This window comes from Colletotrichum navitas (genome assembly GCF_030913465.1).
Source record: "Colletotrichum navitas strain CBS 125086 chromosome Unknown LY79scaffold_29, whole genome shotgun sequence".
In the NCBI taxonomy this organism is placed as follows: domain Eukaryota; kingdom Fungi; phylum Ascomycota; class Sordariomycetes; order Glomerellales; family Glomerellaceae; genus Colletotrichum; species Colletotrichum navitas.
Window position 1 is genome coordinate 262,839 of NW_026850575.1, and position 23,868 is coordinate 286,706.

The following is a 23,868-nucleotide window of genomic DNA, read 5'->3' on the forward strand; positions in this document are numbered from 1 at the left end:
GCGCCCTCACACACCCTTTTCCCGCCGCCCTCCCACGAGCTTTGGCTTTCCCTTTCCCATTTCTTGTCGACACTATCACCCGTACCATTCTCCATTCACCAGTCCTTGCCTGGATTCGGACCCATCTTCAACCGGGCTGAACTCAGCCAAGACACGCTTACTCTGCGCCGTCGCCTTTGGGTCTTCCGATAACCTACTACTGCGTTGAACTCCACCTGCACCCTTGTGTGTCTGCCTCTCTCACTCTCCCTCTAACTCTCCCTCTCTCTCTCACTCTATTCTCTGGGCTGTCAATCGACCGGAAACCCGTCTTGCAAGACTCGCTGCAACAAGATTTCAAGCGGGCCATCGCGAGTCATCTGACGCCAACGAACCTGGCAGCCGCGGGAACCTTCGGAGATACACCGCCCCCCCCCGTCTCTGTATCTGATGGTACCTACCAAAGATTACCCGCGCGCACTTTTGCAACCTTACTGCGTGTTATCGGGTAGGGTGCCTTAGTCACCAACTACCTACCCTAGGGGCCCTGTACTATTACCGACCCCTTCTGAACCGTAAACCGGAATCCACAAACCGCACTCCCTCCACCCGACTTCTGCACAGATAGCGCGGCTGACGCCGTCAGATCCCCGACATCAATCCATCCATCAGTTTGTTCCCCCCTTCCATCCCTAACCTCCCGTCCCCAAACCCCCCCCCCCCCCAAGCATCGTCAAACCCGCTGGACATCACGGCATCGCAGTCCATCCCCCCCTCTCTCTCACGACCGTCAACCGCACCGTAACATCCCTTGAGAACCCAGCGATGTCGTCTCGGAACTTCCACTTGCGATGACCTCTCGGACCCCAATGGGCGTCCAGCCGCGACCGCCCCAGCAGCGAACTGTAAGCAGCTCGGGCTTGTCGGTTCAACGGCCAACTCACCAACGCACCCTGTCCGCACAATACCTGCCTCAATCGCCCGTCCGCAAGGAAAACCCGATCGATCTAACCGGCGATTCCAACGACGCTGCCGTCGCCCAGAACAGATATGGCTCCCTGCCGCGGAGGGGAGGCTCTCGCCTCAAGCTCGAGTTGTCCAACGATGCCATGCTAGCCCAACACCCCATCACCGACTCCCCCAAGACTCTCACGCCTTCCCGCCTTATGCCCAAGAACGACCCGTCCAACCTCGCCGAAATGGCCTCGCCCTCCTCTGCCAAGGGCCAGCCTATCGACGCAGATAACCCGCCCATGCCCATGCCGAAACGCCGTCAGCGATTCGTCGTCCCCTCGGCCGTCAAAGACTCCCCCGCGCCCACTGTCGCAATCAAGAAGGATGGCCGCCCAAAAGCCTGGCACTTTGAAACCCCTGCCGCTGCTCCTCGGTATGCGCCCTTTAACAAACAACGGAATGACGCGACCGCCAAACCAGGCTTTGGCGGTTCCGGCACTGGTCCGCGCGATGCGTCGGAAATCGGCTATGCCGACTTCTTTCCCTGGAATGGAAACCACCCCGAAGACCAATACTCAGAAACCGTAATCAAGACTGGTTACTATGACAAACCTCCCGCCTCGTCCGCATCCGAGACCTCGTCCGCCAAGGCCGTACTCTTTCCTGCCTTGAAGCACAAGAGCGGGCTCAACTTGCTGTCCAGTATCTTCGTCGGCGTCTTGAACCAGAGAAAGCTCAACGGCCAGATCTTGTCGCCCTCGACCTTTAAACCACCACCGCGCGTCACCCTCACTGATACCAAGCGGGAAATCTGGCTGAGGGACTTGGCGAACCCGTCGATATCCTTGCGCCGACTGAGCCGAACCATCCCCCACGGCATCAGGGGTAAGGTGCTGCTGGATCACTGCCTCAACAAGAACGTTCCGACGGAAAGAGCTGTATGGCTGGTCAAATGTGTTGGCGCCAACGAGATTCGGGCCTTCAAGAGAAAAGGGAACGGCCCGGGCCCATTTGTACTCGGCGGCGAGGCGAAATGGCTCAGAGATTGGACCGTTTTCGTGGAGCAGTTTGTGGAGGGTGTATCAACGGCCTTTGGCGACAACGACTGGAAAGCCAAGGTCCAATACGCGTAGGTCTATGTGGTCAAAGAACCCGCTTCAGTAACTAACAGTGCGACAGTATCCGACTGGCGACGCACCTCTATGCCGAACAACTACTCGACCGCGATCACTATATGGACTGGCTCGTCACCGGAATCGAAAACTCCACTCAATCGAAGCTGCCCATGTGGATACTGATCACGCAAATCTACTGGAAGGACCTGCTTCGGTTGAGGAAATATGGTCGGCGATTAGTGAATGCGTTGCTCGGCCATCTTCATACGGTACGTTTTGCTTGCATCCGTCCTTTTACCCCCCCGGCTTACAATTCTAGATCCACACCGACCCTGACCGCGACATCCTCGCCCAGCTCTCGGCAAGGTTGGCTACCTTGCTTACCCCCCTATTGTCGGCGCATCCCGACAACTTTGTGTCTCCTGCAACATGGTTCAAATATAGGGACGCCTTGCTTGCATCTATCCTGACCGACCACGAGTTTGCGCAGACCGCATACAAATCGATCAATATCAGAAACGAACAGCTTGTTGCTTCGGCTAGCAACTCCCAACCGGCCAACCGCCAAATACTTGTCAAGCATCTCGACACCACCTTCACCACCCTATACAGCCCCGATCTGGCTGCGCAGTGCTGGGCCGTGAGCGAGGACAAGGGCATGATTGTTCGGACACTACTAGAGTGGTGCACCTCACCGCACCGGCCAGGGGCCGCGAAGGTCTACATAACAGCCAGCCTTCTCCGGGCATGGGTGGCAGCCGGAGTCGACGTGACGACGGCCGTTCTCGAGTATCTAAGTAGTAACCCGCCGACGGAGACGAACTCGAAACGAGTTTTTCATAGACTCATGTCGGAAATCGTCCGTACGGGCGATTTTCAACTCCAGGGTTACATTTTCTGGCTCATTGCTAGAGGCGGCCTGCGGAAGCCCGCCGACACCGAAGCTGATGGCTCCTGCGCGACGAGGTTGCTGGTGGATCTTCCCCTTCACGCCCTGAACTCGACTTCCCGAACAACCAGAGCCAGTCTTCTCCGGCGTGCGAGTTACGATGTCAACGACGAGGCCGAGGACATCAGCACGGCTCTCAAGTGCATCGAGCATGCCCTGGGACTGCCTCTCCCACCGGGAGACCCGATGCTCCAACGGAAGCCAGTACCTGTGGGTAAGCTTTGTAGGCTGATTGCCAACAGCAACCGAGCCCTTCAAACCGAGGTTGGGGCCAGACTTGTCCAAATTTTCACGACCGAAATCGTCATGACCAAGAACGGACCGCAGGTCTCCTCGGCCATGTTCAACTTTACCCGGGCCGTTCTTGAAGCAGCGGCCGACTTTTCCGCCCTTGCTGAGATCATCAAGCTAGTAGTGCGAGCTTCAAACCCCGAGATTCTCGCCTCTTGCGCCGATACTCTCAATGTGCATCTGCCGGTCTTTGCTGCGCTGGGTGGGCCCAAAGAAATGTTCGACTTGCTGATGGAAAGGCTGAAGACCGTCAGTGAGGAACAAGGTCCTGCTGCACGACCTCTCTTGGCATCCCTTGCGAGCCTTGCGGTTCGGTTACCTGGGTTTACAAACACGGCCAGTTACCTCCGCCAGCAGCTCCACCAGTGCGATCGTAACAACCCGATCGACGCCTGTTCGCCGGTATCCGACAATATGACGGCCCAACTGCAGGACGCGGAGGGCGAGCTGCATGAAGAGATCGAGAAGCTCCTGACGAGCGGTACGAGCGTGGATCGGCCGACGATGGATCGGCTTTTCCAGACAGTCGTGGGCCGTTTGGAGTCCAGCTGGTCCAATTCGCCGGAGCGGCAGCGTGCCTACAGTGCACTCCTCGGAAGACTGCGGATTTTCGACACCCAACATTTCGATGTGCGTATGACTGACTGGGTTCACCACATCAGCGCGCTGAAGGCCCGCCCTGCCCTAGTAGATATATATCCGCTACTAATCAGCATGGGGTGCCTGACCCTGCCCATTGTTCTGACCACAACATCGATCGACACGGGCAGGATTGCGCTCAACCCATCCGGGCCAATCAGCAGTACTACGACTTACATGCAAGAGGTTCTCCGCCTCACGACAATGCCTCTCGCGGTCAAGACTACGTTGACCCCGGAAGAGACATACCGATTCTACATCCAGCAACAAGTGGCGCCGCGTCAAAACCACAAGGACATGGTTCTTCTCGTCAGGAACGCCCTAGTCGAGTACTCGAGGCTTCAGGGAGCCGTCGATCCAGCGCTGCTACCCCTGGCGAGCCCGAGCTTCACAGATTCCGTTTTGGAACTGCTCAAGTTTCTGGTGTTGCGGGATCCCCCTTCAGTCGTTCAGGCGCTGGGCACCAAGACGCCGGAGCCGGCGTTAACGAGTTTGTTTGCACAGATCACCTCCAAATTACTGTTGCCCGACGCCAGTGACGAATCGCCGCTCACATTCGAAACCGTCCTGGAACTAGCCAACGAGTTTACTCTCCCCTTCTGCCAGCTCAAGTTGTCGATCGGCCTTTCCGCCGACAGCACGACAAGCCCAGGAGGTGGCGAGCAGGCCCTAACGCAGTTCGACATGTTCTCTCGGGCAATGGATCGCGCGGTGTCAGCCAACAACGTCATGTGGACCAGCATGTTGCCGTATTTGAGCGAGGAGATCACAGAACACCTCAAGAAGCAAGCCCATCTACGATTTCTGGGCCTGTTTCCGTCGCAAAAGAACCCTCCTGCTTCGGATCCGCTTTCCCTCGAAAGCACCCAGTTAGCAGGGAGCTTACTGTCGGTTGTCGAGGCCATTCTTCGAGGCCGTCCGGCTGTTCGGACCTCCCAGCTCACGTCGGGCATGGTCGAAAAGCTGGCAGAGCTCTGGGAAATCTTGGCGGCCGGAGATGATGACAAGAGGGAGCTCCGGACGTCGATACTCCGGTACTGGCTACCGGCATTGTTGAGATTCATCACACTCCATACAACCGCCAACGAACCCGTGTCCGCTGCCGCTCAGGCCCAGACCACCAACAACATGAAGCCTCCAGTCAATGCAGCGGCATTTGAAATCCGGGCCAGAATCCTCATCATCTTGTCTGGTCTCACCCTCGAGCTCGACACCCTGGCGCTCCAAGACCCGCAGACCGGCCGGATCTTGAGCCAGCAGGTATTCGATCTGGCCCTGCTGCTGATCGACACCTTGCCGGAAGACTCACGCTTGCAGTGCGTGCGTGTTCTTCTCACAGGTGGCACAATGCAAAACCCAGCGTCGTCGGACGCCCGCCTCCAGTACCTCTTCAGCCACATGCCTCCACAGACAGAGCAGTTCGTGCTCGCGCATCGACAGCAGCCGGCAACACAACAAATCGGGCCGCCGAGACAGAAAATCCCAATCTCGATGCAAGGCACCGGTAAGCTTACGCCTTTCGTCTACCGCAAGTGGGAGATGCTCAGCGAGCCAACTCCCAACGTTGGAGAAAATGATACGGCTCTTAGCCTTACACTGTTTGAGGCTATCAAAATTCAGTAAAAAAAGTTTGGGGAGAACAGGGTATACACACATTGCACACAAATTTTTTTTTTTTTAGTCATTGCATTCCGTTCGAAGGGGGGGGCGTGGAGGATTACATTTTTTATATATAGATACCATTACTGGTCCAGAATGGGAAGGGTGCTATGATAGACTCATGGGGAAGGGGGCAGTGAGAGAAAGCCCTTTATTTTTATTTTATGCTTTGATACCAGGATGACAAGAGACGGGGTAACAAAAGCCGGCGTTGGCTGACTTTGGAAAGATAAGGAAGAGAAGGATGCTGGGGAGGGGAGGGGGGGTTGAATGACTGTATCATTGACGCACATGTTCTTTCTTTACGTTAACAACAATCTATCACGCGTGCTGATGACCTCATTCATCTGCCACATATATATGATTATAGTGCGCTGCTCAAATGTGACACGTGTGGTTGAGTGACCGCGTATGCGATAAATAACTCACTCCTCCGCTTACTACAGACTGGGTCGCCGTTGTCGCCAGACCCTCTGAGACTTTCCAAGGTATCCTAAACACATAGGTAATTTGGCAAAGAAAGGGTATGAGTTGACCGAGTGTGGCGTTTGCCCTTCGGCGGAAAAGTCGAGTCCGTTCATCATCACGATCAGAGACATGGGTCAGATGGCGGAAAGGCTCGTTGCACTGGCTGCTGAGGCATATTCCCTACAAGGAAGATAAAATGCCGACTTGGTTGTGGACGATATATTGGTATATTGTTTGCATTTTCAAAAACATGTAATCAATTTCGAATACCACGCGGAACTGCTGGCGACCAGGAAAAGACGCGACGACCCAAGCTTTGACCCTGTCTCTGAATGTGATATGGATGTACTCCCCTATGGGTTTTATTGATGGACTGGGCCTCAACTCAGGGAGCGTCGATTTCGAAGACATTGAGAACCCCTCGATGACCGCTGAGTTCCCATTCATCTACATTTGTCCTTTCCCACCCTGGCAAATATACCATCGTTGTAATTAAGCACCCCCCTACGTACGAAGGAAGTATGATTCCCAGGTCCGTCAAAGGGGGGAGGATGCTAAGGGGAGAGAATGTTGAGTTCCCTCAATGCACCTGCAAACGGGTTGGTAAGAAAACGCTAGTTTAGCATCACTAGGTCCATTCGTAATCCTCCGATTTAGATGTTGGACGACGGAGTCGTCTCTTGCCCGGGCCGCCTTGCCTGCCAGCCAGCCAGCTTTGAAACCCCCGAAAAGGGTAGCCGAGCGGTCGACTTTTCCCTGCCCAGACCTCCGAAGGCGATATGTCACCACATGTTTCTGATTGGCTGATTTGGCTGGGTCCCACAAGCGCTGGGAGGCTTTTACACTCCGGGCCCTCGCCCAATAACCTACTCCTCGGGGCCGGCAATTAATTCCTTTATAAGCCAGGAGACATACGACGACTTCATATCGAGGAAAAATCTAACTTCACTCGGAGATGCACAGTCTCCTCCGCTTGGTCAAAGTGCAGAGTCGTCGTCCTCTGGCCTCCTCCTTACCCCTGATCCTACTCTCTATTCCCACCTCTTCTCCCTCTCGTAATCCCAACCGTCTCGGCTGGACGATTCCCAACTCTCGCTTAACACACGCCCTAAGGCCAGGAAAGCCAGCGCTTCCTCTCAAAATGGACGGACACGGAGACGTCAACAACGTCCACGCCGCCCGGCCCGCCGTTGAGATCCGCCCCGACGAAGCGTACCTCGGCCGCTCCCACGCCCTCGCCGCCGAGGACGACGACGCCGAGACCCGCGCCCGCTACCGCCCCTTCCTCCTGCCCCCCGCCGCGGCCGAGGACGACTGGGTCGCGGGCCTGGAGCTCTCGACGGCCCTCGCCCTCGTCGACCGCGAGGTCCTCTCCCGCGGCCTGCCGCGCCTCCGCATCCTCGTCCTCTACGGCAGCCTCCGCGCCCGCTCCTACAGCCGGCTACTCGCCCTCGAGGGCGCCCGGGTGCTCCACCGGCTGGGCTGCGATGTGCGCGTCTTCGACCCGGCCGGCCTGCCGCTCAAGGACGACGTCAGCCACGGGCACCCCAAGGTCCAGGAGCTCCGCGACCTGAGCCGGTGGAGCGACGGGCACTTCTGGGTCAGCGCCGAGCAGCACGGCGCCGTCACGGGCCTGTTCAAGACGCAGATCGACTGGATCCCGCTGTCGCAGGGCTCCGTGCGGCCGACGCAGGGCCGCACGCTCTGCGTGGCGCAGGTGTCGGGCGGGTCGCAGAGCTTCAACGCCGTCAACACGCTGCGGCTCTTGGGCCGGTGGATGCGCATGTTCGTCGTGCCGAACCAGAGCTCCGTGCCGATGGCGTACACGCAGTTCACGCCGGAGGACGAGGGCGGGGGCGGGGGGTCCAGGATGCTGCCGAGCTCCAACAGGGACAGGCTGGTCGACTGCATGGAGGAGCTGGTCAAGTACACCGTGGTGATGCGGCCGCACCTCGACCTGTTTGGAGACAGGTTCAGCGAGCGGAAGGAGAAGAGGGAGAAGGCGGAGAAGGCGGTCAAGATTGCTGAGGTATGAGAGAAGCTGCCACCGTATCAAAGCTGGAGGAACGGCACGGCGCCCGCGTCTTGCTGTCCCATGAAGGCCTCCTTCAAGTTCTCGAAACACCCGGGGGTCACGATGTGGTCGGGTTGTATGTGTCGAGTTCCTCATACCAGGTGGATGAGATTGATAGAATACAACAGGAATGGATAATGGCGCGATCGAATATAGGTCGAACGCGCATGTTTCGCTCGTGATAGATACCGAAGCGCGACACTGGGCACTAGATGCCACCGTTTTGACGAAGCAAGCGAGTTCTGATGGTGTCCAATATCTGTTTTCCTCGTCGGCCAACAAACGGACGACGGGCTTCCCGCCGCGGGGGTCACACTCCCGCCTCTAACTAACCCGGAAACGGGTTCCCACGCCGACCCTCCTCGCGAGGAACGGCTCGCGCACGGGGGAGGGGACTGGTGAAGAGGCGTGGTCGTCTCGCCGGCCGATACGGGATCACGGCTTGCTGACCAAAGTTAAACGGGATCTCTTTCACTATGTCACCTTAGCCCAAGACTTCCTCGCAGCCGAACCAGTGCTAAAACGCTTCGGCTTGGAATAGCCACGGTATGATCAAGCAGGGCGCCGGCGCTCGACCAACATGAGTTGCACTGTACAGAGAGACTGTACGATGTACAGAAAGAAAGGTCGCCTATTTTCAACCAAAGCTAGAGGGGGGGGGAGCAGTACGAACGATCCATAGGTGTGGGATCATACACGAACATACAAGCAGACCATGTTGAGGCAACACAATTTGAAGAGGCAGATATGAGGCATAAAAGCAATGCTTCGCAAGTGCAAATCAAATCCAGAGGCTGTTTCGTACATCCCATTGAACTCCCCCCCCCCCCCCCCCCCCCCCCCCATCCCAGTCCCTGCCCTGTACCCACAGCCTTTCTTATTATACACAACTGGACACCACGTTCTGATTCTTTTTTGCTTTCCGGTGCGACCAAGCGCTTCGCTGTCTGTTTTCTAAGGAGATCACCCTTCTCCCTTTGAGCGTTTAATTCCATAGGTATGCTTAGATAATGAGAAAGTAGGCCGCCGCCTCGTGTAGGATCGTCCAGCCGCATGGTCATTCCCCTTCGTACCGAAAGGAAAGAGCACAAGGCCTTTGATTAGTAGGTAGATAATGAACGTGCAGTGCTCCATGCGCCGCGTGCCAATACAGTGACGAAGGCGTTTTCTATACAAATATGCATCTTGTTGTTAATGAACATCTAGAGGATTGGATTTCTCCATCATGCGTAGAATGCCTCAAAGAAGTAGATGAAGCCGAACACGAGGAATGCGACGGCACCACCGACAGTGACTGCAAACAGTTAGTGATTATCCTGCGGCAGAGACGTAGAACTGACTTACCAACTTTGAGACTGACACGGCCTGCGATGGCACGGCCGCCAATGACGGCAGCGCCGGTGCAGATGCAGTGGCCAACCATGGCACCCAAGATGACCCACCAGTAGTCCTGTCCAGCAGCCATAGCGATCGTGGCAATCTGACTCCGATCACCCCATTCGCCGAGGAAGGTCATGACGAACGTCTGGACCCACGCAGGACTGAGGAGGAGGCTAAAAAGGTTGCTCAGACCCTGCAGGGAGCCCTTAATGCCACCCGAACTAGGCGAAGGACTGCGGGGCGGGGATTGAGAAGGCGAGCGCGGGGGCGACGGGAAACGGCTCTTAGACCTAGACTTCCTGCTGCCGTTCAGGCCCATCTCCAAGGCATAGGGAGAAACCGCAGAGCCGCGACGCTTGCCCTCCTTCTCCTTCTCAGCCAGCTCCCGCTCGACTTCGTGCAGCTCAGCAGTGACACCCTCGTTGGGGTCCATGCCCAGACCCTCACGAAGCAGTTTCGCGCCGAACACAAAGAACAGACCGGCAGCAAGAAAACTGGTAACGCGCTTGGGAATCAAAGTAGGCACCGCGTGGCCGAGACAAGCAGATAGAATGGTCATGACCAAGAGGGCGCCGAAGGCAGCAGAGAAGACGACCGTCCGGTCATGCTTCATCGCCATGAGTGCAGCAACGAGGAACGTCTTGTCGCCGACCTCGGATACAAGGATCATAGTCAAAGACAGAACGAAGGAGTGGAATGGCTGGATGACGCCCTCGGCCTGATCGTCTAGGTTGTTGGATGACTTCCCCTTGGACTTGGAGACATCCAGGTGATCCTTGTGCGCCGAGTTGGGGAGAGGTTGGGGCTTGTCGTCGAGCTTGTGGGGGAGACCTGCAGGTTTCTGAGAAGTATTAGCATTTCGCGTCCGGAGTTATCTGTCAGGCGTTCATGCAACCCACCTCGAGACCCGCAACGTCGTCAGCAGTGTGGTGGTCGCGGTCGCGCTCCTTGTCCTTGGTGGCTTCCTTGTCGCCCGAGATCTTCTCCTGCTCGCTGTGAGGTAGAGGAGGCTGCTCCTTGGGCGCCTCGGGCTTGTTATTGGGCTTTTCACCAATTTTGCCCTCAGCCGCTTTGCGCGCCTTATCCTTCTCACTGACACCTCCCTCGGTGCCCCTGGTGCCCTCCTTGGGCTTCTGACGTGTCTTGTCGTTCATGACACCATCGTTGGTCTCGGGGATCTTCTTGCCATCAACAACAGTAGGGTCTGACGGGCGTCCCTTCAGGGGGGGCAAGCCCTTTTTATTATCCGTATCGGCAGCATCCTTTTTGCTGTCTCTGTCCTGGTCGATGAAGGGACCCTCGTGGGGCATGCCGTCCTTCCCATCGACAGGCGCATGGTCGGTGCCGAATCTGGTCTTGACGCCAGAGCCAGCGGTCGAATCGGTGGACTTGTCGGTAGAAGCTACGGCCTTGGCGCCATTCTTGTCCTTGGTTTCAACGGCTAAACCTGCGACAAGGGACGGAATGAGGAGCAGGAGCAGAGGGGAGTGTCGGGTGCGCAACCTCATGGTGACTCGATCGGGCTATCGTGCCTCGGTGCCTGGGCAATAATACTGGGCTGTGAGTGAAAGTGTGAAATGCCCGAATTTGTTCTGCTCTTGCAAGGCAAGGGGGGAAGGGAAAAGGGTGTCGGTAGTTTCTAGCCACGGCCGGGCTCTAAATTTGTTACGTATCTTTTGCTGCACGGCCACGGGGTAAGCAATAAGAAGGACGCGCCGCCGTGGCCCCATGTTCCAGAATCCCTTGATTCGCCCCCCCACACGCGAGGCGATTTCACAGGTCCAGTTTTGGGTGACCCTGGTCGTTTCCACTTAAAGACAGGCCGTGTAGGGGGTATCTTCATAGAGGACACTCTTGACTCGGATACACGATCAGACGTCTGAAACACAAATTACACGGTATCTTGGGAAGGTTGGGATCATTTCAGACATGGGCTAAGATGACGGCCATCGTTTGCGATCGTCTGCAGCACTTTCACTGTCCGTTTTGCAACTCTATGCAAGGTAGGCTGCGATGCTTTTCCGTGGACAATCTTGTATCCAAGGAACCCCGGATTTGCCTAAGTAAACCACATCTGTTTGGCCCAAACGGTTCGTGATCATCGCAAACATGGGTACGTACCGCTCACTCAGCGAGAGCTTCAGCCACTAACTCCCGGAGCTTGCAGCAGCTATGTTATCTTATCTCCGACGCACCGGTCCAGCGACACCCCACCTTATGTCCCGGGACTAAATGCATGTCGTCACGAATGATCGCCTTCTTCATGAAACATAATCGGAGCACTCCTCTTGGCCATAATTGCTGCTCTTTCAACCCATTGTAAATACAAACCGCAGCTCAAGGTCACTTGAAATCAATCCAGCAACTGTCAGGCTGCAGCCGACGTTGCTGTGCACAGCTTTCATCACACGCCGGCAGTCATATATCCGAGCTCCGTTGTATCACTAAGCAATCAACCCGCACTTCCCGTGCGAACACTAAGTCAAGCTACAATGGACAATTCTGAGGAAAACTCGAGGTCTCCGTATGCGAGTACAGGTGCTGATGAAGATGACGGCGCTGCGACATGGACATATCATTTTGAGCAAGATGACGAGGATCATGATTCCGACTTCCAAGACGAACCAGACGAAGATGATGGAGAGGACGCTGAGGAATACGATGAGGAATACTATGGTACTACATACAAATACTGATTCCCAAAGAGCGGTATGGCTTACCTATCCCAGATGCCGATGACGGTGGCGAACGTGATGTAGAGGTTGAAGTGTTCATGGGCGCTGGCGACGAAGATGATAGTGGCGAAGACGAAGCCTCAGGGACAGACAATACGTTTGCGACGATCTTGACCCTGATGAGTACGTTCGATCACCACATACCCCATTAATCCGAGTTCAATGCTAACCCCACATGTAGCTGGTGGCACGAGACTCGTTTCACGAACACAACTATTAGGCATCCTTCAGGGCGGCGGTGACGTGACGTTACGCAGCGCACTCGACGACTTTGATGACGATGAAGATATCGGATGGGGAAGAAGACGGAGGCGACGTCATTATGGAGGGCCCAGTCGATTTCCCAAGGTACCAAGTGACGAGGGCACGAAACTGATGCACTCCGGTGTATTTGGGGCAAATGAACAACGCGCCGGCAAGAAGCAGTTGGCACGAAGGATACTGGATCGCGAACTTGGCTTGGGTGACAGACGCGACCGAAAGCAAAACCAAGACTTGATGGCCCAGGGCATGATACCGTCAACCAACCCCGAGATGATCGTGCACTACGATGACCCTGTCTACTCCGGCCAGTTTTCCGACGATGGCAACTTCTTTTACGCATGCGGTCACGATTTCAAGGTTCGGATGTACGACACGTCAAATCCGTACAACTGGAGATACTATAAAACGGTCAATTACCCCTGGGGACAATGGACGTTGACAGACGCATCGTTGAGCCCCGACAACCGCTGGCTTGCTTATACGTCCATCCAAAGCAACGTCTGTCTAGCGCCCACGGATCCCAACGACACTGGAGACCCATATACGCTGGACCTCGCGGGGCGGAGTGTGGGAACGCAACACGAAGGGCGGAGCCATTCATTCGGAATCTGGTCTGTCCGGTTCTCCGGCGACGGTCGGGAGCTTGTGGCTGGCACTAATACGCAGTCGATTGTCGTCTACGACATTGAATCGCGCACCGTTCTGCACAACGTCGTCGGCCACGAGGACGATGTGAATGCCGTGTGTTTCGCAGACAAATCGTCGCCGCATATTCTCTACTCCGGATCGGATGATGCCACTATCAAGGTGTGGGACCGACGCAGCATGGGAGATGGGCGGCCAGCGGGTGCTTTTGTGGGCCACGTCGAAGGCTTGACTTACATCGATAGCAAAGGCGACGGCCGCTACATCCTTAGCAACGGAAAAGACCAGACCATGAAGTTGTGGGATCTCAGGATGGTCATGTCCACGGCCGAGTTCGAAGAAGCCAACCCTACAAGCTTGACCGGCCGCAGTGGCTTCGATTATCGATGGGGAACTTTCAGAGATCAAGACTGGTTCCCCCATCCCAACGACAACTCCGTTGTCACCTTCCGTGGACACCGCGTAATGCGTACACTGATCCGTTGTCACTTTTCGCCTCCCTCCAGTACGAATTCGAGATATGTGTACTCTGGTAGCCACGATGGCAAGGTTTACATCTGGAATTTGGATGCCACCTTGGCTGGCACCATTGATGTGAGACAGGCCACCAAAAACTCCAGGCCCCTGGAGCGGAGATATCGCATCTACCACGGCGATGACTTTCCAGGATGGAACACCTGTGTGCGAGACGTCAGCTGGCACCCTAATGCGCCGGTTCTGGTTGGTGAGTCGGCGTTATGCTCGCTCCTTGCCAATATTACTAACACCGCCCAGCATCCGCTTGGAACGGCTTCAACATGGCCCACGGCACTTGCACGCTTCACTCGTACAACGAGGCTGAAGAAGACGAGGCAGAGCCTCCAATGGGCCGAAGCGTCGACGAGAAACTGCGCCCAGTCGGCTCGGCATTCCAGATGTAGGTGTTCTGGCGGGCGGATTCACCTAAGGAGAGCGACGTGGGATGATTATTTTTTATTATTTGTACATCTTCCATGCGCGTCAACCCCCTCTTTTGGCAATGGTACATGATCGATGAAGCCACTGGTCTCGGGGTATCTCCCACCACTCCTGCGCGACGTCCCTCACGTCTGGCTATCATGATGTTGCAATCTGCCCATGCAATGCTTTTCGAGACCCATCCTTGCGTATAAAATCATCATCTTGGTCGGCCGCGCCGACGTAGTAGAGCGTAAGAAGCCGACCCGTGGACTCGGGTACTTCCGTTGAATATGACACCTATGCGTTTATGCGCCTCCGACGAGGATGTTATTGACGGGGATGTGGATCAGCTTGACAATGTAGCCGACAGCGCCCATGATGAGGAAACCGACACCGACGGCCTGGCAGAGCTTCAGGAACTCGACCTTGTCGGCTAAAATGACACGTTAGCAACTACGGGGCTTCTCAAAAGCGACAAGGTGTTACACGTACGCTTGGTGCACCGTCTCATAAACTGAACACCTTCCTGGGCGAACTCGGAGGGAACCTCGAGGATCTCCTTGACTTGGTCGGCCATTGTGGATAGAAGCGCGTGGGTACTGGGGAGGAAAGGTATGTGTGTGTGGTTGGATGAAGGTCGCAAATGGAATCCCAATGGGCTGCAGTGGAACAGTAAATCGCAAAGTCGATAAAAGAGAGGCGCGACGACGGAGTGTTTAAGACGTGCAGGGAGGGCGGGTGGAAGTATCGAGAAATCGATGGGTTGAAGGGAGATGTGTTAAATTGAGTGCGCTGTCGCCAGATGGACCCCAAAATTTCGGGTCAAGCTCCCGCTACGGAGGGAAGAGCCAGATTGCCATTCAGGAGGCGATGGAGGAACGATGCGCCGGCTGCCGACGCGCACGCCACATAGTGCATAGGTGCCTGTATGGTAGATAGGTACCTAGGCAGGTGGGTATCTAAGGTTCCTGATAAGATAGGAGGCTCAGCGTCCCTCCAGTGGAGGAGACAGTGGAGGAGGGCCCCTAAATTCTCACGCTAGCAGGGCGTAGGCCTGGCCTCGGCCAATGGGCCAACCGTGATTCAGCGCATTCGAATGCACGACAGGGAGATTAAATACGTACCTTTCGATGCGTAGTCGGAGGATCCACTCAGGTATCCACTGGCCCTTGCCCAGTCTCAGCATGCGGCCTCAGCTTGTTCACTCAGGAGCTTCCCCCAGTTTTCTTACTCTTTCCAAACGTTCCTCCACACGTCCTCCCCGACCGCATTTCTTCCATCGCGTCAACATCCCTCCGAGCTGTCCATTTCTATCCGACTTCACCACAGCTCAAGTCAACTCGCCCGACGCGTTGGTCTTCCGCTTTCACACATTACTTTACCAATTGCTAGCCAAGCAACGCGTCGTCACTTCTCACCTCCTTGCCGAGAAACCTTAATTGGGCCCTCTGGATCACTAACTTGCCGAGGCTGACAGCATCGGCCACGCAGTGAGCGGGCAGACACGCGCGTGGAGATAGGTGGTGGCAGAACGAGCAAACGGTCTCTGGAGTCTAGGGATCCTGTTTCCACTCTTGCTCGTCCCAACTACATCTTTTTTGCCTGTACCTAAGGCTTCTGGGCCGAACAAAGAAGAAGAAAAACCGTCATATCGCCCATAGGGGAAGGCTGAAGCACAGAGCTTCGTCTTCGGTTTTATTTGGCTGAAGGAGAGGATCACATTGGCTTGGGTATTCCATCCAACCTCTTCCATATTGTCTGCGGAACGAGGAGTGTACGTATCAGATGTTCTCTGTTTCTATCCTTTGCTCGATTTGTGGCTCGAGATTTGGCTATGACCCTGTATATGGCAGCGGCTGATGATCCTGTTTCCAAGGCTGCAGACGGTTCCTGTATCTCGCAGACTAATAACAACCTTGTTGCAACCACAACCAGGCGCACTGCTCCAACTCACGGCTACCAGATAGTGCTGTCAACATGGCCGAGGAGGAATTTGAGATCGACATCTACGGGGACGCACCCCAAGATCACCAGGACGGCAACGCCGAGAATTACGATGGACAGCAGGCCAACGGACACGCCGACGACCACAATGAACAGCACGAGCAACATGAACAACACGATGACCAGCAGAACCAGCAGGAAGAGTACAACGACCATCAGGATGCGCCTGCTCCGCAACAAGGTGTGAAGAGGAAGGGTGATGACAGACCTGTCGATCCTGGTGCGACAACAGCTTTAATGATCTCGGACCTTAACTGGTGGAACACCGATGATGACATAAGGGGTTATGCCAGAGCGGCTCATTGCGAAGACGAGCTGAAGGATATAACATTTAGTGAACACAAGGTCAACGGAAAGAGCAAGGGGTATGGTTCATGACACAAATTAGACTTCCGGCCGCTAACTGAGTGTTCAGCCAAGCATATGTCGAGTTTACAACGCAGCAAGCAGCGACGGCCGCGAAGCACGCCCTCGAGGCGACAGACGGCGGACAAGGCGTTCCTAAGAAGCACCAGGTCACCTACTCCAACCCCCACGTCAACCCGTTCCGTACGTTGCCTAAGGATGCGCCGAACCGAGCAGGCAAGGATCAGGGCGGCAGCAGCAGGCCTGCAGGTAACTACAACAACCAAGGCTCCTCTATGGGCGGCGACTTCCGTGGTAACAGCTATCGTGGCCGTGGTGGTTTCAACGGCCCTCGTGGAGGCATGAACCAGGGTGGGTTCAACCGCAACTTCGTGGGCGGCATGGGAGGCGGCTTCAACAACAACAACATGGGCGGTGGCTTCAACAACGGCATGGGCGGTGGCAACTTCGGCGGCGGTTTCCAGCGAGGTGGTGGTTTTGGTGGAGGTATGCGTGGCGGCCCCGGCATGCGTGGTGGACGAGGCGGAATGCATAACCCTATGGGCGGCATGGGTATGGGCCCGATGGGCGGTATGCCGATGGGAGGCATGCCCAACATGGGTATGATGGGTGGCGGAATGCCCGGTACGACTTCCCCTTCTCTTGGACCCTCTCAGAAATGTCACAACCCCTCAACATCTCAAGTCGCCAATGGCCCATGCCAGAAGCGGAAGTACTATGGTCGGCGCGTGGACAAGGTTGTCAAGCCTGACCAAGCACTATCCCCTTCGTAGCACAAACTCAGTCTGTACCGGGGATGGGCCGATGGACCAAGGAGCGTGGTTTGGAGTTCACCACAGGAGCCACTTCACTTTTGCTCCCCGCTACTCCAGCCACGTGCTCTAGGACATGTCATCGTCCAGTTCTACGCTTTGACACCTCCCCCCTTCCCCTGACCGATTTCTGTTCTGTTTGCAACTCTTCCGTTTTGCCTCCGGAGGCCACGCATGCTGACTGTTATTTAGGATTCCAAGGCATGCCACAACAGTTCAACCCAGGGTTCTTCGGTGGTAATCAAGGTGGAGGAAACGACTGGGGCAACCCTCACGGAGCAAAGCGACCTCGACCCGAGTAGAACTCCAGGCCTAGGGGTTTCGCGCGAACCCCGACAGAGGGAGGACTCGGGAAACAGAATCTCTAGCCGAGGACTATAGAGTTGCCTCCGCTGTTCTTATGACAGGCTCTCACGCATTGCAAGGAGGACCTTCCCGCCGGCCAAGATATGGAGGTTCAGGCAAGGTCCCATTTTTGCCAGTGTTGTTGTCTCTTCTCATCATAGCTGAAGTTGACATTCTGGGAAAACAAAAGGGCAATGGGTGTTTGGGGACGATGAATCGGCCTATTAACCTAAACTGGAACCTAGGCTGCGGCAGCTGGACAGAAAGAGGCCTTGCGATCTGCACCTACTCACTCGTGTTACTGGTTACTTCTGTATGTGTACTATTAGAATTTAGCTGCACGGGAACGGTACTCATGCAGCTTGATAGCGGCGTTATATTTCAGAGGTCAAGAGCACAATCGACTGTTACGATGTGTTACTTCAAGTCACTTCGGACGATGGTTGACTGTCTTTCATTTCAGGTGTCAAGTTTCTGCAATGTCGCTCGCACCAGCTCCTGTATCTGTTTCCAGCGGGTCACGACCATCTGCCTCTGAAACTCCTCTCCTTCGTCCAGCGCACCCACCGCCTCGATCCTGGACTCGATCTCCCCGTCGTACTCGGCAAGGATCTCACGCAGCATCCTGTCGACCTCGGGCTGCTCCGCCTCCCCGTCCGTGAATCCGTCAACAAACTGCGCCCACCGCCTTGGGGCCATCACCAGCGTCCGCAGCGCCACCTGCGTCCGGTAGCACACTGTCTCGGCGTCGAGCATGTACTTCCCCAGGAACCCCCTCTCCTCGAGCCGCCGTCTGCAGGCGGCACTCAACCGCGGGAGGATGGCGTCATCGAGGCACGCCTCGTCCCACTCATTCTCGCCCTGCGCCATGACGAAGCCGTACTCAATCAGGAGGAAGTCGTTGCTGTGGCGGCCGTAGCAGATGTGCATCTCCTCCCCGGGGGCGTAGTCCCTCTCGGCCTTGATGGTGAAGGAGCGGTCGTCGAAGGCGACGGAGCAGCCGCGCGAGGCGTGGTTGAGGAGGTCGGCGACGGGCTGGAGGATCATGTGGTCGTCGCGGGAGCGCTTGGAGGTCTTGGGGGTGACGTGGTAAAACGTGCGCGAGTTGACGAGGAGCCAGGCGTGGCGGTAGCCCTCGTATGTGACGTCCGGGAACGAGGCGGCCACCAGGGCCCAGTGGGCCTCGAACTTTTCGCGCTGGGCGGCGAGGAGGGAGGACGCCGCGGGCGGGAGGAGGGATGTCAGAGACTCGGGCCAGGTCAGAGGGCAGGAGGAGAGGTCTCGGGGCGTGGGGAAGACGGCAGACCAGGTTTTGAAGGAGGGGGAACCGTCGAGGGCGACATCAAGGGCGAGGAGGGCGTGGACGGCGGTGTCTTTGGGGAAGGGGCGGGTCAGGGCCTTTGGGATGGTTGAGAGGGATTTCAGGCAGGGAATGGGCACGTCGATGATTGTGTCGTCTTTCTGGGGGGTGTTAGTGGCGGGTCTGGGAGAGGTGTGCCAGGGGGGGTTGAGGGTTGGAGAGAGAAAACTTGAGGCATACTTTTATAGGAGAAGTTGCGACGATGCCTATGCCTCGTCCTGGGAGAGTGCGGGGGCCGACTTTAGACACAGTTACGCCTTGGGTTTCGGCCCATGAGAGAAGGTTTTCAATGGCATCCATTGTGGGTTTAAAAAATAGATGTAAGCCTGGTGTTGGGTATCTCAAATGATATGGTAAAGTGTGTTTGAGTAGTTGGAAACAAACATAAGTGAGAGCTGCCCCAGTCGCAACACACTTTGCTGCTTCAAGCTTACACGAATGAGTGTTAAAAGAGAGACGACGAGTCGAAGGGATCTCAAGTCTAAACCCTTATACTCTCAGCGAAGTTGAGTGAGAGGATCCAGTTAGTCGTACGCGTGAAAAGGGCGAGACTGTGTTGTGAAGGGTTGTGAGAGTACATGACAGAGCATCAATACTTGAATGAGTCTGCAAAGTTTCGAATAAGTAAGTTCAAAACCAACCAATTTAGACTGACAGGAGGTTGTTGTAAAGACTCGAGGAATCAAAAGGACTCGAGTTGAGACGAGGGAGCCGTCAAAAACCTGAGTGACGAATCAGAGACGCTGCGGCATGCAATTCTGGCACTGTCAAACTACAGCTCAGCGCCCAGAGGTCGGCGCTAGTGTCCACCGATGCCCCGATATCCCCTTCTAAATTCTCGGGTGGCCACCGACGTGAGGTAATCGAACCGGACTCCCCAGGCCATTAGAAGTGTTCCGATCATCGAACCACCAGCATCCGATGTGGGTTCATAGCTCATACCTCCCCAAAGCTTCTGAGAAGCTTCCCCCCCCCTCAATTGAGCTTCACGAAGCCTTCCAAGCGGCATGTGAACGACGGCCACAAACACTGAAAACCACTCTAGTATGAAGGCCCTTCGAGCTCTCCCCGGGGCACCTGCCCGCCGCGCCCTGCCCGCCATCTGCGCCGCCTGCTCCTTGACCACATCCTCCTCTCCAACGGCCGCCCGTCCGTTCTCCGTCCTCAACCGCCCGCCGCCCAACTACCCCGGCCATGTACCCCTCACCAAGATCGAGCGCGCCGGCCTCGCCCTCGGCGCGGGCATCTGGTCCCTCCTGAGCCCCTACCGCGCCGACCTTATCGCCGCTGTCGGCGAGGCGACCGCGACGCCGTACTTTATCTACCGCCTGCGCGACGCCATGCTTGCGGACCCGACCGGCCGCCGCATCCTCCGCGACCGGCCGCGCATAACGTCTACCTCCCTCGACCTCGACCGCCTGCGCCGGATGCCAGAGAACAGCGTCGGGCGGGCCTACGTCGGCTGGCTTGATGCCGAGGGCGTAAGCCCGGACACACGGCCCGCCGTGCGATACATTGACGACCCGGAGTGTGCGTACGTCATGCAGCGGTACCGCGAGTGCCACGACTTCTACCACGCGCTCACGGGCCTGCCGATCGTGCGGGAGGGCGAGGTGGCCCTCAAGGCGTTCGAGTTCGCCAACACGCTGATCCCGATGACGGGGTTCGCGGTGCTGAGCTACGCGACGATGAAGAAGGGCGAGAGGAAGAGATTCCGCGACATCTATGGCCCCTGGGCGCTCAAGAATGGGATGAAGGCCAAGGATGTGATCAATGTCTACTGGGAGGAGCAGCTGGAGAGAGACGTGGGCGAGCTGAGGACCGAGCTGGGCATCGAGAGGCCGCCCAACATGCGGGCCATCCGGAAAAGGGAGAGAGAGGAGAGGATGAGGGCGCAGGATGCTATGAAGGGAATGTAGGCTGGGCGCCAGAGAAAATTTGTACATGTAGTGTATGTTAGATATAGTATCTTTTTTTTGTAGTGTCCTATGGAAATCCCACTCGGACGGAAACCAACCTGCTGTTTCGCAGCATGCTCAGAACGCCCTCCAACGCCGGCACACCATCTACTCCCGTGAACATGGTCTTGTTCGCGGCCGTTCTCGGTCGTATCGGTCCGCAAGGAGCTCACCCACATTGGGTGTGAAGACGCATGCTTGATGATACCCTTTCCATCATACCGCCCAATATTGCCTCGCCCCGACGACGAACATCAGCCCCCTACAAGTCCAGCAAGTCGTCATCGTCATCATCCCAGCCCTTCCGCCTGCTGACGACAATCTTCTCCTCCTCCTTGTTGTCGGCGACGGCGGAGAGGAGATCCTTGAGCTGGGCCTCTGTGACCTTGCTGCGCAGCTGGCCGCTCTGCGCGAGCATAATCAGCCTGTTCTCAACCTCCTGAGCGCGCTGCTCCTTGACGAGCCTGATGCGGCCCAGGCGGTCCGCCGCCTCGGGGTGCAGGATCTGGTTGAGGATCTGCTGTCGGGCTTCCTGCTCTTGCTGTCTGTGTCGCGCGTGGTCAGCTGTGTTTCATTCCCAAGAGATGCGGTCCCGTCGATGCAGTGGACTCCGGCGCTTGTTGTACCAGGGACTGGCTTCAACGGAGTATTCGAAAAGGACAGGGAAGGCCTACTGTCTTTGTTCGTGCTGCTGTTGCTTGTTTGAGCCGCCGCCGGAGGAGCCGCCTCCTGCCCCGCCCTGCGCCTTGAGCTGCTCGAGGCGGGCCTTGCGGATCTGCGTGCCGCGCGCTGTCAGTCCAGTCCTGATGTCACTCACGTTTCCTAGGCCGAAACCGAGCTACTCACCTGTTCGAGTTCGGAATCGTCCATGTTTGCGGGTGGGTATCTGGGTGCGGGTTTGCGCGGTGTTGGTGTTTGGTCGAAATGCAAACGCGGGGTGGTCGCCTTGCTCTCTGCCTGACGTCCAACTTTTTGGCGGGGTCGGACGTCTGGGGGTGGTTCAGTCTGGCAACTCGAAAATTCCTCGACGGCGAACGTGGAGCAATTGAGGTACCCTGAAATGGCCTGACCATCGCAACTCAACCGACCTGACTGACGGTTTATTCGCTGCATTGCGAAGCTTGTTTTACACATCATTGAGAGTTTGACGGATTGTGAACAAATTTTCTTGTTCTTTGTATTCATACAAATGCTAGCCCGCCGTTAGATATACATAAAACCCAGATTTACAGCCGCCGTCTATGGCAACGTCTCTAACTCATTTCCTTGAGGTCAACTCCAATGGAAGGTATCCCCTATGCTTCTCTAGTTGCGCCTTGTGCTTCGCCTTCACCATGCCCACAACCAGTTCGTTAGCAGGCAGCTTCAACCCCAGCTGGCGTCCCCTCTTGATGAAGAACCCGTTGATATAGTCTATGTCCGTCAGCATGCCGCGCTGAATCTGCAGCACCATCTCGCTTGGCGCATTTCCCTTGCCCCTGAGCTTCCCCATGATCTCCTTGCGCATGCCCTCACCCCGGAGAAGGACCTGCAGCTCCGACGAGTGCTTGACCTCGTCCATACGCGCCACAACATCGGCAATCTCTCCAAGCAGCTGCGTAATGAGCTGGTTAGCCGTCGGGTTGTAAATGAGCTGCTCGTAGCGGTAGTCCAGCATGACACAGATCGGGTCGACGACGGCCGAGAACATGAGCGACGTGATTTTAAGATTCAGCCAATTGCCGAGCCTCACACTCTTGGCCTTCAGCACGTCCGATGCCTCAAACTTATGCAGCATGCCCTGCATCCGCAACCGAGGATCTGCCCAGATATTCTTCTTTTTCTTGCTCACCAATGGCGGTAAGCCCGTCAAGACGGATTCGTACTCGGGGCTCATCACCCTGACCGAACTGGTATTGCGATCGTACGCCAGAGGAGGACCGATGTGTCCAAGCACCATTGACGGACGTTTTTCCTCATCTAGAAAGACTCTGTTGTTCACGGCCTGGGCGATTCCAAGTCCATCCTGAACGAGGCAGACAGCCGTCCGGTCATCCACCCGGTGCTTCACCCGCTCGAGTAGTGTGACGGCCTCACTTGGCCTACCGGCGACCACCAGATTGCTGATGTGCCCATCTTCTTGTTGCGGTTCCCTGGCCTGATCTATGGAGGCGTTTCGCTCGACCCACCCTCCGGCGCTCCGCTTTACTCCCATGTTTCCGGTAATGTTCGGATAGGCCGTGTTCGTTGGCAAGTCAACGAGTTTAACTGAGTCGTAGATATTGTGCAGGGCGTGCGACAAGAACAATGACCGCTCATCCCGACCCAGAATATGTACAGTTCGCGAAGATGGCGGTGTCGGCGAATTGTGGCCCATCATGACCGCTGGCACGTAGAACCGTGATAGGTTGTCCGCGTTAAAAATGGCGTACAGCTCCCTCTTGTTCCGCTCCGGCTGCAATCCAAGCACCTTGGCGAACTCCTCTTGTTTCCCCCTTGGTATGCCCACCGTTTGGGCGCCGGGAACCGTCGCCGCCATCTCCTTGGGTGCCACTCTCCCAAGGGCGATGCCATGCGGCGGCGCACGCTGCTTTAGGCCAAGCTTGTTCGAGTCGACTGAGACGCATCTGATAGCTCCCCGGCCAGTATATGTGCTACCTGTCCTCCATAGTGACTGTGTCGTAGGTATCCGCGCGAAGAGCCGCGGTCTCGGAAGGCTCGCCAGAGTGCCTGCCACGGTGGATGAGGTCTGGGGGTTCGGCGCGATCACTGCGCGGTGTTCATCGGGAGACCGAGGGAGTTCGTCTGTCGAAACGACTTTTTGATCTGATGGCTGTGTCCTCCGTTGTCGAGGGTATAGGAAAGCGGTGTCGGAAACTGTGGGAAGGTTCGTGGTTAATGAGCGTGTGGTCTTTGTCGCAAGCAGAAGGCGGCTTTTAGGTGTGCATGACGG

General features: G+C 56.4%; 10 protein-coding genes across 10 annotated transcripts; 5 read left to right on the forward strand and 5 right to left on the reverse strand.

Annotated features, from left to right (window-relative positions):
• Nucleotides 1-689: 689 nt before the first annotated feature.
• LY79DRAFT_607040 (transcription mediator subunit Med12) lies at nt 690-5,888 on the forward strand. Its single transcript, XM_060561890.1, has 3 exons — nt 690-2,062; nt 2,113-2,317; nt 2,368-5,888. The coding sequence occupies exons 1-3, from the start codon at nt 831-833 to the stop codon at nt 5,548-5,550; spliced, it is 4,620 nt and encodes a 1,539-aa protein (XP_060414236.1). The 5' UTR covers nt 690-830; the 3' UTR covers nt 5,551-5,888.
• Nucleotides 5,889-6,935: 1,047 nt separating this feature from the next.
• Nucleotides 6,936-8,304, forward strand: LY79DRAFT_553934 (flavoprotein-like protein). Its single transcript, XM_060557822.1, has one exon. The coding sequence runs from the start codon at nt 7,010-7,012 to the stop codon at nt 8,087-8,089; it is 1,080 nt and encodes a 359-aa protein (XP_060414237.1). The 5' UTR covers nt 6,936-7,009; the 3' UTR covers nt 8,090-8,304.
• A 1,047-nt stretch (nt 8,305-9,351) lies between these two features.
• Nucleotides 9,352-11,016, reverse strand: LY79DRAFT_669719 (uncharacterized protein; the record flags this gene model as incomplete). The annotated part of the gene is made up of 3 exons (XM_060563686.1): nt 9,352-9,422; nt 9,473-10,349; nt 10,408-11,016. The coding sequence occupies 3 exons, from the start codon at nt 11,014-11,016 to the stop codon at nt 9,352-9,354; spliced, it is 1,557 nt and encodes a 518-aa protein (XP_060414238.1).
• Nucleotides 11,017-11,703: 687 nt separating this feature from the next.
• On the forward strand, nt 11,704-14,117 carry LY79DRAFT_607049 (WD domain-containing protein). Its single transcript, XM_060561891.1, has 4 exons — nt 11,704-12,184; nt 12,238-12,366; nt 12,425-13,876; nt 13,927-14,117. The coding sequence occupies exons 1-4, from the start codon at nt 12,001-12,003 to the stop codon at nt 14,070-14,072; spliced, it is 1,911 nt and encodes a 636-aa protein (XP_060414239.1). The 5' UTR covers nt 11,704-12,000; the 3' UTR covers nt 14,073-14,117.
• Nucleotides 14,118-14,937, reverse strand: LY79DRAFT_553939 (translocase SEC61 complex gamma subunit). The gene is made up of 2 exons (XM_060557823.1): nt 14,584-14,937; nt 14,118-14,524 (listed from the first exon to the last, which is right to left on the reverse strand). Exons 1-2 carry the CDS (start codon nt 14,666-14,668, stop codon nt 14,397-14,399), a joined length of 213 nt encoding a protein of 70 aa, XP_060414240.1. The 5' UTR covers nt 14,669-14,937; the 3' UTR covers nt 14,118-14,396.
• An 825-nt stretch (nt 14,938-15,762) lies between these two features.
• LY79DRAFT_199724 (uncharacterized protein) lies at nt 15,763-17,656 on the forward strand. The gene is made up of 3 exons (XM_060551449.1): nt 15,763-15,865; nt 15,975-16,460; nt 16,511-17,656. Exons 2-3 carry the CDS (start codon nt 16,069-16,071, stop codon nt 17,232-17,234), a joined length of 1,116 nt encoding a protein of 371 aa, XP_060414241.1. The 5' UTR covers nt 15,763-15,865; nt 15,975-16,068; the 3' UTR covers nt 17,235-17,656.
• A 421-nt stretch (nt 17,657-18,077) lies between these two features.
• On the reverse strand, nt 18,078-19,278 carry LY79DRAFT_515346 (SET domain-containing protein; the record flags this gene model as incomplete). The annotated part of the gene is made up of 2 exons (XM_060554700.1): nt 18,078-19,079; nt 19,159-19,278. The coding sequence occupies 2 exons, from the start codon at nt 19,276-19,278 to the stop codon at nt 18,078-18,080; spliced, it is 1,122 nt and encodes a 373-aa protein (XP_060414242.1).
• Nucleotides 19,279-19,808: 530 nt separating this feature from the next.
• On the forward strand, nt 19,809-20,918 carry LY79DRAFT_553944 (coenzyme Q biosynthesis protein Coq4). The gene has a single exon (XM_060557824.1). The coding sequence runs from the start codon at nt 20,025-20,027 to the stop codon at nt 20,895-20,897; it is 873 nt and encodes a 290-aa protein (XP_060414243.1). The 5' UTR covers nt 19,809-20,024; the 3' UTR covers nt 20,898-20,918.
• LY79DRAFT_553945 (double-stranded DNA-binding domain-containing protein) lies at nt 20,919-21,932 on the reverse strand. Its single transcript, XM_060557825.1, has 3 exons — nt 21,783-21,932; nt 21,611-21,711; nt 20,919-21,481 (listed from the first exon to the last, which is right to left on the reverse strand). Exons 1-3 carry the CDS (start codon nt 21,804-21,806, stop codon nt 21,199-21,201), a joined length of 408 nt encoding a protein of 135 aa, XP_060414244.1. The 5' UTR covers nt 21,807-21,932; the 3' UTR covers nt 20,919-21,198.
• Nucleotides 21,933-22,086: 154 nt separating this feature from the next.
• Nucleotides 22,087-23,844, reverse strand: LY79DRAFT_553947 (ketopantoate reductase PanE/ApbA C terminal-domain-containing protein). Its single transcript, XM_060557826.1, has one exon. It carries the CDS (start codon nt 23,452-23,454, stop codon nt 22,195-22,197), a length of 1,260 nt encoding a protein of 419 aa, XP_060414245.1. The 5' UTR covers nt 23,455-23,844; the 3' UTR covers nt 22,087-22,194.
• Between the last annotated feature and the right edge of the window lie 24 nt (nt 23,845-23,868).